Raw genomic sequence first — 18,903 nt, forward strand, 5'->3', positions numbered from 1 at the left:
AATGTGTTGGGACTTGTAAGTAGGTAAATTTGTGGCCATTTATTTTGTATTGTAGGCTTTTTTTGTTAACGTACGGGGGCCTAAACTGGCCCAACTGGGGACCCTCTCAGGGCTAATTGTATCAGTAATAGGCCATGCTGTCTGTCTAGTGTAAGAGATTTCCTAGGGGTTTTATCATTTATGCTCTTTATTTACTGTTCTCCGTTTTTCCTAAGGGGAAAAATATTCACACCTAATTTTAAATTGTTTAAAAATTTTAAGTTAGTATAAAATAATAAAATTTAATTATTTATTACTCACTTTTCGTAAGCACATACGTGATATATTTAATTAAAATAAGAATAAATTGTTGAGTTAAGGTTCGAACTTAAAACTTATTTTTTTGTTATTATGTTAAATTAGCACGCTTCTCAAATTTTAAACCGATATAAAAATCATCAATTTATTTAGCTTAACTATGCAAGTTCATAGATTACCTACCACTTGTAGGAACCAAGAGTTTTCAATTGATGTGTTACCATCTCATAAAATTCACTTGAAAACTGATTTTTGAAGAAAAAAATTGGTAAGTAGCAATTTTCTTCTTGAAATTAGTTAAGACTCTTTACAAGTTAGATATATCATCCATGCCGTGGAAGAGATGAGCTTAAGCTCAAGGGAGTTACCATTTTGCCTTTTGGGCTCTGTGCATCATGAAACTTAAAGCTAAAGCATTTGTCTATGTGACTATGTCTTCTTTCCTTCTAAATTAAAAGTCAACTATATTCCTATATGAAGCAAAGATACTCGTAAGTTTTATACTAGAGGGAATTATGCGCTTGATTTTATAAGCTCATGTAGGGGTAGTAATTTGGGTTAGTGTGTCGGGTTTGGGTCAATCTACTTGACCTTTTAACCCGTTAATGGTCAACTCTAATATGATTCATTTATCTAAGCAAATCAAATCTTTCCTTGACATGACCTACGGGTGATACGACACGACTTATTTAACTTGTTATTTTCTTTTTTTTAAAAAAAATCACAACTACAAAATCAAAAAAATCATCCAATCCAATAAATTGTTTTTTTTTTGGGCAAACAATGAAGATGAATGCTACACTTATACTCATTTCTTTACATAATTTTTCTATACTCATAGGTGGATCAAAATTTAATAAACTCATATTCGATGGTGGTTTTAAGAGTCACCTATGGCTAGGGGTGAAAAGACTGTTACGGTTAGTAGTTATTGGCTAAAACCGCTAACTGTAACCATTTAGGCGATTAGTAAAATCCACTAACCACCTCCGCTAACCGACTAGGTGGTTAACCAGCAGTTAACGGTTAATAACTACTAACCGATTTTGAAAGAAAAATTTTTAATTTTTTTTTTTAAAAAAAAGTTAACAAAACTTTTTAAAAAATCAAAATGACTTAGTTTTTATGGTAATATGATAATACCCTACTACATATATATATATATATATATATATATATATAAAGGCAATTAGCGGTTAGCAGTTAGTGGTTTATGGGCGGTTAATAACCACTCTCCTTTTCATCCCTACCTATGGGTATAGAAAAATTGTGTAAAAATATACAATCTTACCAAGAGCCGTACAAGGCGGTGACAAATGGCAATAAAATTCGGTCAAGAGTACTACTAGTAAAGGTACTAGAGAAAATCAGATAGGAGCCGTTGAAGATATTAAGCTTGGTTTCATTGCACAAACATCCAGGCCTTGATGGCCATCTCCCTCTAGGCAAAATTAATAGGTTCACAATGAGGATCTCTAATTCTATTATTAGGATTTACTTTCCATTGAGGATAATTTGATGCCCATCAAGACTGACTCATGATTCAACTACTCACGTAATGCCACATGTCCTATCATAAATGAAGACAAATATCATTTAATTTTAAAAAAAGAAATAAAATTAAAATAATCAAAATTAAAATTTTTTGAGACATGTGACCAAACATCCCTCTGAATTTGGGAGTGCTAACATCCGAAGACCGGGGCTAGTTGCTGGCCACCCCCCTAGGCCTAGGGGTGGCTGCCGCCTCCTAAGCCAACCCAAAACATCTCAGTCCTAGGGGGTGCCTGGCCATCCCCAAAGGACCTAGCTTAAAATGGCCACCACTAGGTTCCTGGGGTGGTTTGGCCAAATCTCAGGGCTATGGTGTGGTCACACTCAACTAGTCTTTGGGGATGGCCGACGCCACCCCCTATGGCCCCAGAGGGTGGCCGAAGCCACCCCATATTATTTTATAAATTTTTTTATTTTTTAATTATTTTTATTTTCTTTTTAAAAATTAAATGATATTTTATTATTTAATTTATAGTGGAACACGTGGCATTTTATAGTGTGTTGGATCAAAATGAACGGTTCAGATGGACAATTAGAGAATCTCCAATTATCCCCTCAATTGGAGGGGATCCGGATCCATTATTATATATGAAGGAGGGATCTGTATTTATGACTTTTAATTAGAAGCTTCTTGTGTATGATTTATTTAAAACCAGGAAACAGAATTTTCTTCAGGCAGTTTGTATGGTTTGCCTAACTTCTCTGGAGTGGTAATATATATATATATTAAAAAGTATCACCATATATATAATTGGATCAATTAGATGATACCCACTTTTTGTTTGGGTCAAATTTAATTTGTCAGACTACTTCATAGTTTGTCCAACTTCAAAGAGAAAACCCACACATTTAAAATGTGTCCCCGAATTACAGATCAGAAAACGTTACAACACAACCTTATTATAATATAAATAAATACATCATATTCACAAATTTAAAACAAATACAATTAAATTTTAAATCTAATTAAATCAAATATTAACCATTAAAACATGACCTAGGAACATTGATGAAAAACTTTAGTTCTCGCCCATTGCATTTCTCCATCATTGTCACTAGTCATTCACCTCTTATTTTTATGTACACTCAGCTTTCTTTCATGGGACTTTGTGCTCTTGTATTTGGTGATTTTGGGTCTATCTTAATTCCAAAAATTAGCTCAAAAGGTGAGACTTTTTTCCATACTTATAAACCGATCATCAGCCCTTTTCATAATCAATGTGAGATAATCCCAATAATCTCCTCACACATCGAGTCCTGGGTAAGAACAGAGACAACCCTCTTATCCCGTAGACTATTGGACCGAGACTTGTTGGTTGAATCAAGGCTCTAATACCAGTGTTAGGTGGTTTTGAGGCCTATTTCAACCCAAAAACTAGATCAAGAGATGAGATTTTTTCTCACACTTATAAACCGATCACCAGCCCTTTCCATAACAGCCCCAACATCTTGAATATAACTGGATCTTCTTCTATTTAATAATTGTTTGAATGAAGTAATACCTTAATGGGTTGCGGTTCTAAGCCTCTCTCTCCCCTATTCAATTCCGATAGTGATAGGATCCTCTCAAATATTGTAAGTAAATTGAAAATTAATTATTTTATAGTCAATATATATTTTGTTTTATTTATGCACATATTCAACATGTGGCAATACATACACCACTAAATATGTAAAATCTCATATTGACCATAAAATTAAGCACATTGTCATTATTATAAGCTTTTAATTTTTTTTTTTTTTTTTTTTTTTTTTTTTTTAAAAAGGTCATACTAAAATTTTCTTGAACAGGTCATTTTGGAGTGAGCTGGATCTATGTACAGATCGACATGAAAATATCTCTATTCATGAATCATGGAGAAGGTTCCTTCTATTTCTCTATCATCACCACTCCCCATAGAGGCTTAGAGCTCTACTTCTTTAATCGTTTATTGTTAAGTTTATTTCAAAATTTAAGGCATAAATATTGAAAGGTTTGAAAAGAGATGGTATATTGCAAAATTAGATTTGTCAATTTTTTCTCATTAGTACATATCTTATCCATTAGTAAATGGTATTAATTATTACTTAATTAAACATCAGGTCTTTTAATAATGGTTTTATCTAAATTTAAAAAACAATTACACATAACTCCCAAATTAACATTCCTTTTATAGTTTTTAAATTGAAAATAGACGAAAAGTTATGCAAGTAATTTAAAAAATATATAATTTTTGACTTTATATATAGCTAAATTACTCCTTACTTCTCTTGTTTTGAACATTTGAAATCAAAACTTTATATATATAAGCAAATTTCCATCTATTTTAATATTAGAAAACAAATTGAACATTAAAGAAAGTTGGTGTGTGGTGGAATTTTCCCTCACCAACTTTTGTTTGTAGAGAAGATTCTTATCTCTAGTATATGACTTGATCAAAAAGTAGTGGTGAAAAGAGCTTCAAATGTCTTCTTAGAGTCTTAATCACTGATCCTCTCAAAGCTCACTGAGATCGACCTAATCTGACCTAAATTGAAATAACATACAAAAAAAAGAAGAAGAAGAAATGGAGGTCCCCAAGAGAAGCTTTGAAAGCTCTGCTTGGTGCATATATATATATATAGCATAATCCAAGCCATTACTGATCACATGAAGTTTCCTCAGTTACTTATCCTCCTATTTTCGCTTCTTTTTTTTTTTTTTTTGAGAGAGAGGAAATTCTACAAAGGACAAAGGTGGACAAATTAAGAGCGACCTTAAACAACAACACTGAAAAAAAAAGAAAAGAAAGAAAGCAAAAACCAAGTTAAGCAATATTATTCAACAAGAAAGATCTAGAGCACTACTCAAAATGCAACTTGGAGGATTCGATGAGCAGTGGTCTTCAGCTTTTCAGGCGGGTTTCTGAGCGGGTGGCTTCTTTGGTGTATCCTGGCAATGGGTGCCGGAGTACTGTTCTTGATTAGCTTTGAGAGGATCTGTGGACCTTTGTGTACTGACGCTGGCACCTGCACCAGTGCTGGCGCCATGACCTCCTGTAAGAGCGCCTGCAGTGGCCTGACCCACGTCAGAAGGCTTTGCTGGCTCGTTGCCGGCTAGTAGCTCCGGCGGGAGCACCAGAGAGGCTTGTCGTCGATGACGGGACATGGGTTTTTGCTTGTTTTGGAGAGAGAGATCGAGAAAGAGAGAGAGAGGGGGGGTTGAAGGCAGTGAATGCTATGGGGTTTAGTGAATTTATTATGAAGTGATGATGCCCATACTTATAGTAGTGTTGCGTGGTAAAAGAATATACAGTAAACACAAGCGTACGGAACTTTTGTATTCTTTACTATAAATATCGATTTGGTAAAAGATTTTGTTTTTGTTTAAGTTTACGTTGTAGCAAAAATTGATTAATATGAAAATATATATATATATATATATATATATATATATATTTTTTTTTTAAAAAAAAAAAAAAGTGAAAAAATAAGAATTTTTGATATGAAAAAATGAAAAAAAAAATTATTTTGAAGTAATTTTTTTTTTAAGTAATAAAAAGTGATTAATGTGATGTAAAAAGTAAAAAAATGTTAAAAAAATAAAGAAGTGAGATGAATTGCCTTAGCGTTTACCAAAGCTCCGGATATTTCAACACATTCTTCAAAATTTGAATCTTTGCCAACAACAATTACAACTTTGCCCAAACATAAGAATTGAACATGATTATAAAGGATCTTAATTAGAAATCATCCTTAAGCTTATATATATATATATATATATATATAGACACGATTTAGATAGGGTGCAATACAACTAATTTGAGCGGATATTTTAAATGAAATGCCTAGATTATGTCATGAAAGTAAAAAAAAACTCGTAACTTTTTTATTTTTACCTGTCACTATTTATACTTTTATTAGCATCACCACTACTACTACTCCCACCACGACCACTCCTTTGGCTATTGAAGAAGTGGTTTGATCTCCTTTAATTGGCTTTTCGAGTGGCCGAATTATACATGCGGCCAAGAGAGTTGTTTGGCCTAAGGGATTCGTACAACCAAAAAAAAAAATGGTTTGTCAAACTATTATCTTTAACTATTAAGAGTTGGTTCGACTATTTTCAAGCAATTAAATGGTGGCTAGTTAGTCGCTTTCGGTGGTGGCATTACCTATCGGAAGGTGATAGTGAGGCTGATGAGATGACAAAATTTAGACCGTTGGATTTAAATAAACAATCTAAATATAGCATCATATTTCAATCCCATATAGGCATGCATCATCTACCGACTACCAATAGTCATGTAGTACACAAGTTATATGCAATCTTTAACTTGTGCTGTTGTGGGAAATGAGTGATAGATAGTAGGCGGTGAGCTACGGACCACATCTTTGTCTGTGCAGGCACAGGCTTTAAATCGGGACTCTCTCCATGCACGTGATTTTCTCTTTGCATTTATTTGAGAAAGAAATATGTTTTGACTCAAAAAGGCTGACTTCAATCTTATCACCAATTCTCTTGATTCGACTCATCTTTCTTTTAGTGCCTCCCCAGCTTACAGCCTTACACTGACAATCTAATTCTCTAGCTACAAATTATGACCATAAAATATTCATAATTCTGATTAATTATATCTTACGATCTAATCAATCGTTGTTTCACTTTGAATTAAGACTTAATTAATTAGTCAAATTTGGCCGATACATAGCTACCTAGTCACTGAAACTGATTCCATTGGCCTGCCAAAAGTTAGAAAAGAAAGGCTTAAAAGCAAAAGAAAAAGAAAATCTGACACATACCCAAGGTATATATATATATATATCATCGAATAATGGATTCGGCTTATGGTAAAGACTGAATTTTTTTAAATTTTATTTTATTAAAAGTTTTAAAAAATAAATTAACTTTAAAATTTAATCTTAACCGTTGATTAAATTACAATATATATTTCGGATCCATAATGCTATTCTTTACCTTGGTGAATTATCTCCTTACAAAAAGAAAAATTCATTTGAAAAAAACATAATGGCATTATGGATTTGTAGCATGGTAGCCATGCAGCTTGTCCCAAATCAAGTGATAATGAAGAGACAGCTACGTGTACAAAGGAGGCCCCACATCTTTGGAACGTAGCATCAATAATGTCTGTGTAGGGGACATGGATGTACGGACATGAGGCAGACAGTAATACATACACCTGCACCACTTCTAAAATAAAATCGAGACGACACGTGGTTCACGTACAGCGGCTCTGTTCCTCTATGATTCTTCTCTTCTATCCCCACACATGGAATATCTGTTTTTTTTTTTAAAAAAAAAAAAATTAAAAGTATTTTTGAATATTGCGAAGATATCTTAAAAAAACAACAAAGTACTCTGATGGTTCGTTTTGCATTATCCGTCAAATTATTGGGTCAGATTTTTGTGGGCCAGTGGGCTTCTCAGCCACATATACGTGTACCGTTTATGTGAATTTTGTTCGATATGAAGGGCACTTTTGGAAAAGCATATCCTGGTGCGTTTAGTAGAGGATTTTATCCGCATCCTATTCTTATCCCAAATGTACGTGTTTTGTTCAATAAAGTTTTTAAAATCAAAAAACAAAATTGTACCTAATGTTTTCATATGTTTTCATACTCAACCTTGAACCTTCACCTTAGGGTTTCACCGTGGGGGTGGGGGAAGAGTGGGGAAGTATATTTTCTCCAATTTGATTTGGAAAATTTTTTTGTACATATATATATATATATATAATAGGAATAAAAACAGTAAGAGTTGAGAAACGCTAGGTTATTGAGGAACCGACAATAAATGCCCAAGACTAATAAGAGTATGTTTAAAATGTGTTTGAGAAATAGAGTTTTTAAGTCAAAAAGCATTTTTTTGACAAAATTTCAATTTTTAAGGTTTTGTCAAAAGTGCGTTTTGACTATTTTTAGAATAAAAAAGTTAAAGAAGTACTTTTGAAATTTTTTACCAAACATGATAGGTTTTATTTGACACAACTTTTTAAGTACTATAAGTACTTTTTAAGCTCTCAAACACAATCACAAACATGTTTTTAAGCTTTTAAATCAAAAAGTGTTTTTTTGGCAAAAGATTCATTTTTAAGTTTTTAACAAAAGTAGATTTTGGCTATTTTTAGACTTTTTGGACCCTTAAAAAGGTTTTTTTTTTTTTTTTTACCAAACGAGTACTTTTTTCTTCAAACCGATTTTTTTTATTGTTAAACGCACTTTTAAGCCCATCAAAGACAATCTCAAACAAACCCTTAATAAGTTACCATAAAATGGTTCACTTTAGGTGGGTTGTATTAGTTGAGTGGTGAGTACGTACTGAGGTGGCAAAACTTGAGCCGTTAGATGTAGTTTTTGGCACATGTCTAATGTCTTTCATGTGTCTAAAAATGAGAGGAATTAAATTGCTGGTTTTTAATATGGTAGGTTTTAATTCAGAGGATGCTAATTCATCTTGTAAACCAGCCAAAACATCTCATGATCTTGTAATAATTTTTATAAATATTCATCCAAAAAAAAAAAAAAAAACAATATTTATAAATAAAATCCAAACAACCAACATGAGTCGATTCAAGACAAACATATTAGTATTGCTGCAGATTGTGTTGTTCATAACAATCTTTTTTGCAGTAAATGTGCATGGAAGATTAGGGAATTTAATTTGATCCTTGTCTTCGGGTGTTTAATGCGGAGTCCATGCGTTGCTACGACCGGAATTGAATCAAATTTTTTTAAAATATTGTAATTTTTAAATATTTATATATTTTTATCGATCTTAGAATTTGGTTAAGCCTCTATCAAAATTAAACTTGATCCACCCTCTTGTTTATGGGGAGAGTATGGTTTTAAATATGCATGGAATTACTTAATTTGAAGGTGAATACTAAATTACAATTAGGAATAATTATTTTTTTTCGCGTCATTAATTATCCTCATTGCTTCATAGAACTCAACATTGACTTGTAATCTCACTATTAATTAGGGCTTTGATTTTCATGATCAAGGAGGTTTCTTGAGAGATAAAGCATCTATTGATAGAATAGAGTCTTCATATCAAGTTTATGCATAGCATCGTCATTAATTTTTGCATACACTTTTGGAACGCGTATTCGGCATTTGGTCTTTTGTCAAGGAATTACTAACGTTCCCTCAAACAGCGTCAAATTAGTAGAACAATGGAGCGTGGGTCGAATGAGTGATTCTAAGTACTTGCAAAGATGGAGAAGGTTAAACACAATTGCACAAGAGTTTGCCAGAGGGCCAATAGGTAATACCCAGTAGGGGTGTCCAAAAAATAACCGAGCGAATTGGGACGGCTTGAAGTGTTCAGACCAGGCTCAGCAGGTCTATTATGTCTTTCTTATCTGTATATTTATATCTCTTTAATTTAAGACAAAAAGATTAATAGCTTTTTTTTTTTAAATGAATAACATGAAAATAATGGAGCTTATTTTTAGGCCAAACACCTAAAATAAGCCCCAAATGCTATAATTTTTTTCAAAAAAATGGAGTTCAGACCAGGGTAAAAGCCAGGAACCGGCCGGGAGCCGAGGGACCGGTGGGGATTCCCAGTTCGATTCCGGTTTTCTAAAACCGAGAGAACGAGGGGTACCCGATTCCGGAGTCTAGTTTAATGCAGCAGGAAATCGGAGCCGAGGTTGGCAGCGCAGGTAATAGGTTTGATGTAGGAGATAGTATTGGAGAATAAAAAGAGTAGAGTAGACAAGAAGATGAGAGTTTCCTATATGAAAAGCGCTTAACAACTCCAAAACCCCAATTTATGCGGAATTAACAGATATTAATCAATATGCAAACAATTCAAGCACCAAAATTATGTAAAGCAATAAAGCAATCAGACACAAATATTTTGGTGATGAAGAAGAAACCTTTTAGAAAACGATCTAAAAGTAAAACCTCTCTGAGGCAGCCAAATCCAGAAAATCACTATCAAAAGATTATATAGAGATTACAGACACTAGGAACACTTACAACCCTTTGCAAGACCTTGGCTATGTAAGATCGACAAACCTACAACTCGTCTCCTTATTTACAATCTTCTTCAACGTGATTCTCTTTTACTGGACCCTTCCGATAGACTTTTCAATCAAGCACCATGAAACTAACAATAATCGTCTAAGAGGAATAATCAAACTTACACAGATTTTCTCTCTAAGCACAGCCTCTCACAAAACTTGGAGTAAAATGGGGTAGCCGAACCACCCCATTTTGGCCAAGAGGAAAAATAATAATAATAATAAAAAAAGTTTGGGTTTTGGCCCTTTGGGGGTGGTCCGGCCACACTCAAAACCCAAACATATATATACTTTGGGCTTTTATTTGGTCCCGGCCTCAAGGGCCAAAACCCCCAAACCTTTTTTTTTTTTTTTTTTTGGCCTTTTGGGGGTGGTCCGGCCATGGGGGTGGCTCCAGCCGCCACTCCCTTGGCCAAACTGGGGTGTTCCGGCCACCCCATTTTTGGCCTCTAGCCACCCCTTTCATTTTTATTTTTATTTTTATTTTTCTTTTACTTTTTAATATTTTTAGTTTTTTAATATTTTTCTTTTTTAATTATTGAGTTTTTTTTAATATTCAATAAATATTATATTATTACTTAAAAAAATTAGTTTTTTATTGTGGCTTTTGGGGGTGGCCGAACCACCCCCAAGGCCAGTATAGGGTGGTCCGGCCACCCCATTTTGGCCCAAAGGGTGGCTGGAGCCTCCCCTTTCATTTTTTTTTCTTTCTCTTCTATTTTTTTTTTTTAATACTTTTAGTTTTTTAATATTTTTCTTTTTCTTTAAAAAATTTAGTTTTTTATTGCCCAAAACGAGTTTGAGGTCGTTTTGGGTGACTGCATGGTGCGGTAGTGAAAAACTACCACACCTAAGCCGGATCCATTTTTAACGTGTTTTATTTTTACTAAATGCCTTTGCGATTTTAAAAAGTAACGATTTTAAAAAACGTAATTTTTAAAGGATAGAAATTTCCTCCAAACCGGTATGGAAAAAATATCCTCTAACCTATGTAAAATAATGCTAAGTGTCTATAAATATTTAAAAGGCACATTAAATTATTAATCTCATTAATAGCAGTTTACTAATTTAGACTAAATTTAATATGCCTTTTAAATATTTATAGACACTTGGCACTATTTAACATGGGTTGAAGGATATTTCCTCCATACCGGTTTAGAGGAAATTTCTATCAATTTTTAAAAACACAATTTTTAAATTCCCACTTATTGAAACCGTAATTCCAAACGGACCCTAAAGTAAGACGTGAGTTGTAGCGTAAAAAAGAAAAGGAAAAAAAAAGAAAAGAAAAAGAAAAAAACCATAAAACTAAGCTATTGGGAATGGAACTAAATTAATTAAGGTGATCAAATCATACATTCTACATACGGTCTCAAAGTGTGACATATCTAAAAGGTTTACAAGCACTCATTTATAGAAGACTGTAGACCTAAAAGACAAAAGAAAACTTATGTGCTTATAACTCTAACTTTATGTTTTTTTACTAAGATTTATAACATGTATAACTTTTGAGTTAAAGGACAAGGCTAAGGCCAAAAGATAACTTGGATAACTCGACGATTTAGTATTTGATATGTGCTTTATTGGAGTACAAAAAATGATAAAAAAAAACCAAAGAAAGTGATGATCATAGAGACCAAAAGAAAGCCATATATCACTCACAGAAAAGTATGAAAGGACAAAAGAAATTAAGATGATGAATAAAAAGCTAATCTAACTGCCCTTCAGCAGTTCATCAGAATGGTAGTTGAAAAGTTGATGTTTTCATTAGGGAAAAGTTGGTTAATAGAGTAAGAAATTCCTTTATGGGATGAATAATTAAGGTAGTATAATTGGAGTAATATACACTAAACAGAATATGAAATCATTGGTAGCAATACATATGCCATGTGTTCTTCTAGTAATATTGAGATCTTAGAGGGTGGAAATTTAACTTTTGGACACAAGCACAAGCATCACACTCCTACAATAAGGGCATGAGCTTGATTTTCACATCATGTGCTTGATTTTCATTGTAGTTAATATTGTGTGTAATTAATTCTAATATACTTTTTTATTTATAATATTGTAATTAAGTTATGGACAAGAGTTGAATCACATTGCAAAAGACCGATCCCAAGTATAGGAATGGCGTTTTGGACTTTATTGATTTTGCATGTGAAAACACAAAAGCACCAAGGAGAGTTATTTGCCTGTGCAGAAAGTGTTATTTCCAGAAGAAAACCATTTGGCGTCGGGAAAATGAGGGTTTATGTAGAGTTACACAACATAGTTCTTGCATGGGGAGTAAATGCCAACCATTAGTAGTTAGGTGACTAAGGCTCCGGTCAATAGGAAGCCAATTCATTAAGGCTCCAACGGGATGCAAGCCTTGTTACATGACATTTTTCCCATACGCGATATTTGGGTAGATGAAGGTGGGTCTCAGATGGGTTTAATCATTTTGGCAATATGAGCACCAATAGTACTTTTCCAGTAATGTTGGTCTCCTACAATTCACCACCTTGGGTGAAACAATCTTCTATTATGTTATCCTTGATCTTCATAGGCCCAAGTTCACCTGGAATTAAGATAAATGTATACTTAGAGTCCCTAATATCAGAATTGAAGGAATTATAAGATTTTGGGGTGTCGACTTATGATGCAACCTCCAAACATTAAGGGGCACAAGTCAGCTGTTCTTCCAAGGAAAGCACAAAAGCAGGGGGGAACTTCTCGCTACCCAATCCTGTTGGCTGACCTTCATCATTCTCTCATTGTGAGAACAGCTGTCTTGTGCCCCTTAATTCCGAACGACCACCGGAGGCTTGTGACTTATGAGAAAAAAGAAAAGATGTGAGACATCATTCAGGTATAACCTCTTTATACAAATATATTTAAACTATTCGATGCGTATAACTTGTATGTAGAGAAAGATATGCTTTGAGACGAACCTGACATTTGAAACTGTCAAAAAACACACCTTCAAGGAGTTATCAAAAACGAGTGAGTATAAATGCGAACTTAAGAAACAGTTGAACACCCAGCTAGGTGAGTCTACAGAAAGTGTCATTGCGACGACTGATCCTAATTAATTACATTACCGATCGGGTGGCTTTTGAAGCCCGAGTTCGATACACAGAAACATTACTTGTGTTACCTCTTTTAAATAATCAAATTTAATTGTAAATAAATTTGATTTAATATTATGTCCACATATCATATTTGTATTATCTTCACTGATCACTATTCTCCTATAAATAAAAGTCTTTTGTAATGTAAATCTTATTAAGGAATAAGAGCATAAGGTAATCCTATCAAACTCTTTTATGGTGACGGACGTATGTGTCTTATAGTGTGACGCCGAACCACTCAAAAATCTTTATTTCTATTTTTTCACATTATTTTTTTTTTTTTATCTTTTTTTACGAGCTTCTTCAAATAATTCTGAAGGCATTGCAACGAGAAGTTAATCGCACATTACCATAAAATGATTCTCTTCGATTTTACTTGAATCTGAAAGAATCATGTTTGTTTTCATCATGACAAATTAACTCATATTCGTCTCTAAGTTTTCTTAAAAACTTTGAACTGTTATTTTAATTTAACGACATAAATATATTAAATTTAAAAATGAATATTTCTAGGGATCACAGATTTATAAGTCTACTGTATTCACTAATCAATTCTCTTTTTTTTTTCTTGTTTCTTTTTTTTTTTGAATTCATATTTAGTCGGAGTGAACAATATTATGAATGGACTTCAATTTTCTAGTACTGGGTACATATCATTGTCAATTCACTTCATAAATGTAGAAATATAAATGTGAGCTTGTAGTACTAGAGAACTCCATGAGTCCATGACTATATAGTGTTGAAAGTCCCACATTGCTTGAGTATTAAGGAGATGAGTCATTTATAAGGGTGAGAGAAAACTTCAATTCTTAAGCTAACTTTTGGATTGAGTTAGACTCAAGACCCATTTCTAATATAGTATTAGGGCCTGACCCAATTGGCTATGACCCATCGTCTCCTATTGCTGCACATGTTGGCTTGGATGTCCCACATTACTTGAATATTTAAAGAGATTAACCATTTATAAAGGCGAAAAAAAACCTTAACTCTTAAATTAACTTTTGAGTTGAATTAGACTCAAGACTATTACAAGCTGAAATGGTGCTCAAGGAGGCAGGCTGGAATTTAAAGTAGGAAAAATATCAGTAAATACAACAGTGGTGGAGATAATTAGTGGGACAGGTTCAGAGGAGTTGAAGCTTATACAATGGCACCTACTACCATCATGACAGTCAATGCCAGAATTTTTAAATAAATAAATAGTGCTGGTGAGGGTAGTAAGCAGTTGGCAGCGTTTGGTGATCTGATAAAGTTTGACTAAATTAACTTTGAAATTCTTTATCTCTATTTTCTTTTTATTTTCCAATTTATTACGGGTTTCTTCAAATAAATTTTTTTTGGATGAATAGTTTCTTCAAATAATTCAGAAGGCGCTGCAACTAGAATGGACAAAAGCAGCCTTTCATAACTACCAGCTTGGTTGTTCTACCCACCATTGCTTCTCGACTTGAACATTCTTGCTTGAAAGCCTCATCCACCACCTTCTCTTTCATGCACAATTGCCACAGAAAATCAAGCAAAAAACAATGGCTGTTTGCTTTCAGAATCTGGCCATTGAAGAAGACTCTGTCATTCTCTTCTCAACTTCCAATTCCCCAGAAGAATCTACCGCAAGCCCATCCTCTTCTTTCTACGATCACTCACCACACCCGGGACAACCTCAAAAATCCAAAACAACCTACAAACTAGCCGTTAGAAATCTTTCCTACGCCTTCCGCCCGCACAGGTCATTTTGTCATGACTTGGTACAAAAGCCTAAGCCCATCAACATACTCAAATCCGTCTCCTTTGTTGCAAGGAGTTCAGAGATTCTAGCCATTGTTGGCCCCAGCGGCACTGGTAAATCTACTTTGCTCAGAATAATATCAGGAAGGGTGAAGGAGACGGATTTCGATCCGAAAACCATCTCAGTCAATGATGATCAGCACGTGAGTAGTCCTGCTCAGTTGCGGAAATTATGCGGGTTTGTGGCGCAAGAAGATGATCTGCTTCCTTTACTCACAGTAAAGGAAACGCTGATGTTCAGTGCAAAGTTCAGGCTCAAAGAAATGAATGCTAAAGAGAGAGAATTGAGGGTGGAGAGCTTGATGCAGGATCTTGGCCTTCTCCATGTTGCAGATAGTTTTGTCGGCGATGAAGAGAACAGAGGAATATCTGGTGGGGAGAGGAAAAGGGTGTCTATTGGAGTTGACATGATTCATGACCCTCCAATTCTGCTCCTGGATGAGCCAACTTCAGGCCTAGACAGCACCTCTGCACTCCAGGTGATTGAGCTGCTCTCTTCAATGGCAAAAGGGAAGGAAAGAACAGTGATTCTCTCCATCCACCAACCAAGCTATAGAATTCTTCAATACATTCAAAACTTCTTGATCCTCTCTCGTGGTTCAGTTGTCCACAATGGCGGCCTCGAATCACTAGAGAAAACTATAAATAAATTGGGATTTCAAATCCCATTGCAACTAAATGCTATAGAATTTGCCATGGAAATTATGCGTACACTGGAGGATTCATATTCCAAAAGGTTCCTGCCTATTGTAGAACAGAGTGAGCTCTGTTCCTACCCGATGTTCCCAGAAGAGGATATGGGCAGAGTTCGACAACACAATATTTTGTTTGAGATTATGTTTCTCTGCTCAAGATTTTGGAAGATCATTTACAGAACAAAGCAGCTGTTCTTGGCAAGAACAATGCAAGCTATTGTGGGGGGATTTGGGCTGGGAAGCGTATACATGAGAGTGAGAAAAGATGAAGGAGGTGTTGCAGAACGATTGGGTTTATTTGCATTTAGTCTTAGTTTTCTTCTCTCCTCCACAGTCGAAGCTCTTCCAATATACCTCCAGGAGCGTCGAGTTCTGATGAAGGAATCCTCAAGGGGAGCCTACAGAATATCCTCCTACATGATTGCCAACACTATTGTCTTCCTGCCCTTCTTGTTTGTGGTGGCTGTTCTTTTTGCCGTTCCAGTCTACTTCCTTGTCGGACTTAATCCGACAGTCGCCGCCTTTGCATTTTTCACTTTTATTGTCTGGCTTATAGTGCTGATGGCGAGCTCCCTAGTGCTCTTCTTGAGCGCAGTCTCGCCGGATTTCATCTCAGGGAATTCTCTCATCTGCACGGTTCTTGGAGCCTTCTTCCTCTTCTCTGGCTACTTCATTCCAAAGGAAAGCATCCCAAAATATTGGCTGTTTATGTACTATGTTTCCCTTTATAAATACCCGTTGGATTCACTTCTCACAAATGAATATTGGAGTGGGAGAAGTGAGTGTTTCTCTTGGCAGGGTGAAGAACATAGTTCCAAGTGTTTGCTGACAGGAATCGATGTCTTGAAGAGTCGAGGACTCGACAAAGATTTGAGGTGGATGAATGTGGGGATCATGTTTGGCTTCTTTGTGTTCTATCGTGTGCTTTGTTGGATCATTCTTTCTCGAAGAGCTTCAACTACAACAATATAATGCATGGCATAGAGCTTGCTTTATACTCGAAATCATCACCAACACTTATTGACTCAACTGAGTATATGAAATGTCCTAGTTTTGAATACGGTTATGGTAATTTAACGATGAACAATGTTATTTGGTAGGCTCTTATACATATGAATATAACTAGAATGACAAAGAAAATAAGTATTGTTATTTATTTATTTATTATTATTATTATTATTATTATTTATTTATACAAGTGCTGATTTTCACTATCATATCATCAAATTGTATACAGTCATACAATAGTATACTAAATTGCTTTACTCTTTAAAGATATGTCTGCTTCAAATTAACTTTTGAATATCGCAATAGCAGTAGGGTTATTTGGATCGCAATCGATAAATTGAAATAAAGTTCCTAGCCATTTGGTGTTTTAGGAAATTTAGTTACAATATAGTTTCATTCACCAAAATATTAAATTATATCAAACAAAAGATACATATTTAGGGCTCGTTTTGTTTGCGAAATAGACCCTTGGAATGAAATGTCTATTCCTATAGATCATTCGTTTGTTTAGTAGGGGTCCATTCCTAGGAATAGTTACTCCCATAGTCCCATGATAATCACTAATTCCATATACACATGAATAGATATTCTTCTCATTTTATTTTAAACTTTAAAAAAAAAAAAAAAAAGAAGTGGGTGACTGACCACCACAATGGGTGGTCAGCCACCCATAGAAGAGGTCGGGGATGGTGCGGCCATCCCTGAGAGCGTTTTGGGGTGGCTACAGCCACCTCAGATTTGCTTCAAGGGTGGCAGCGCCACCCCGAAGCTCCTCTGGGGTGTTCACGGCCACTCCGGTTACTTACTAGGGGTGGCCAGGGCGTCGGGGGTGGCCTGGCCACCCCAGATTTGCCTTTGGGGCGGCCGTGCGAGATGGTGGCCGGCCACCCACTTTATTTTCTTTATTTAGTTATTTTTAATATGAGTTAAAAAAAAAATGCATTGGGCTTTTACTAATTTTGATTAAATTCGAATTAAAGCATGCGTGTCATTACTAAACTAAGTAATAGGAATAGTTATTCCCTTTCTCAATGGAATGCCCATTCCGCGAACCAAAGAGCCCAAGTGTTATTCTAGCATTAAGTAATGAGATTTCACTAATTTTCCTTATATGAGATTTCATTAAGTTCAAAAATTTATGGTTTTGTCATGATTTTAAAAAATTTATTGTAATTTAGTGAAAGGATATTTTTAGCATTTAGGGACGAGATTTTACTAATTTTCCTTATATGAGATTTTATTAAGTTCACAAATTTATGGTTTTGTCATGATTTTAAAAATTTTATTGTGCCTTAATGAAATTATATTTTTAGCATTAAGCGGGGAGATCTCACTACTTTTCCTTATATAGGATTTCATTAAGTTCAAAACATTATTGTAGGATATTATGGTCCACAATTTAGTACTCTCCAAAATTATAGGGGGATGAAATTTAAAATTTAAAAATATACTAATTCTAAATACGGAACCGTTTATTTTGTATTCAGAAAAAAAAAAAAAGATTTATTATTTTGGTCTGTATTACTTTTTAAAATGTTCATAATTATATAAGTTTTATTTGTATTGAAATATAATAGATATCACACCAATATCTTTTAATTTTCTATTAATGCTTTAATAATCATAATTCAGATTTTTCTCTTGCTTTTTTTTTTTCTTTTTTTTTTTTCTATATACTTTTTTTTTTGTTATAAATTACACATATAGGAACAAGTATTTTAACATGTTTAAATTTTTATGTATTAAAATAAAATTAAATGTCTTATGATAGTTTTTTTTTTTGAACAAACATTTATGCAATGTTTTGTGTTAACTTTGTGTCAATATGTTAAGTAATGTACTGATCTATAACTTTAATTTTATTTTAAAAAAAATTTAAATGGATTTTATATGTTTTTTTAACCTATAATGAAAAGTAAGATAAAAGAGACTTTTAAAATTAAATTATAATGAAAAATTTCGCGCATGGTGCGGGTTATAAGCTAGTTTAATTAAAGTGGAGAAAGACGATGAAAGTTTAATGTTTGATTCATTTTAAGAGTGGCTCTTCAAAATTGATTGAGTGAATTTTTCTTCTCAAATTTAACTTTTATTTGAAGGCTCATTGTCTCTATGAGTAAGGATGAAACTAAAAATTTAACTGTAGTAGGACAAACAATATTAAAAAAAATTTGAGAAGCCAAAGTAAAAGAAAGAGACCTCTCTAAAATGTTTCTTTAACAATTTTTAAGGGAAAAAACTCTGTTTTTTATTTTTTTTGGGTGGAGGGGCCATGGCCGCCACCAGGTCCCCTCAAGTCTCCAGCTCTGTCCCTCCATGTCCATGGTAGTATATATAGTAGATAAAAGTTGGATACTTTTTTAACATTACGTAGATATATATATATACAATGAAAAGTTAGTTGAAAGGACTTTACACATAATAACCGACGCTGCGGCA

At 34.1% G+C, this 18,903-nt stretch overlaps 1 protein-coding gene across 1 annotated transcript; it reads left to right on the forward strand.

The window, feature by feature from the left end:
* The first annotated feature begins 14,502 nt into the window (after window positions 1–14,502).
* On the forward strand, window positions 14,503–16,552 carry LOC132164477 (ABC transporter G family member 23). The gene has a single exon (XM_059574995.1). It carries the CDS (start codon window positions 14,503–14,505, stop codon window positions 16,426–16,428), a length of 1,926 nt encoding a protein of 641 aa, XP_059430978.1. The 3' UTR covers window positions 16,429–16,552.
* Window positions 16,553–18,903: the final 2,351 nt, after the last annotated feature.

The sequence above is a fragment of the Corylus avellana genome, chromosome ca10 (genome assembly GCF_901000735.1).
Source record: "Corylus avellana chromosome ca10, CavTom2PMs-1.0".
NCBI lineage: Eukaryota > Viridiplantae > Streptophyta > Magnoliopsida > Fagales > Betulaceae > Corylus > Corylus avellana.

Coding starts and splice junctions, on each gene's coding strand:
- LOC132164477 (XM_059574995.1), top strand. CDS start 14,503: ATGGCTGTTTGCTTTCAGAATCTGGCCATTGAAGAAGACTCTGTCATT.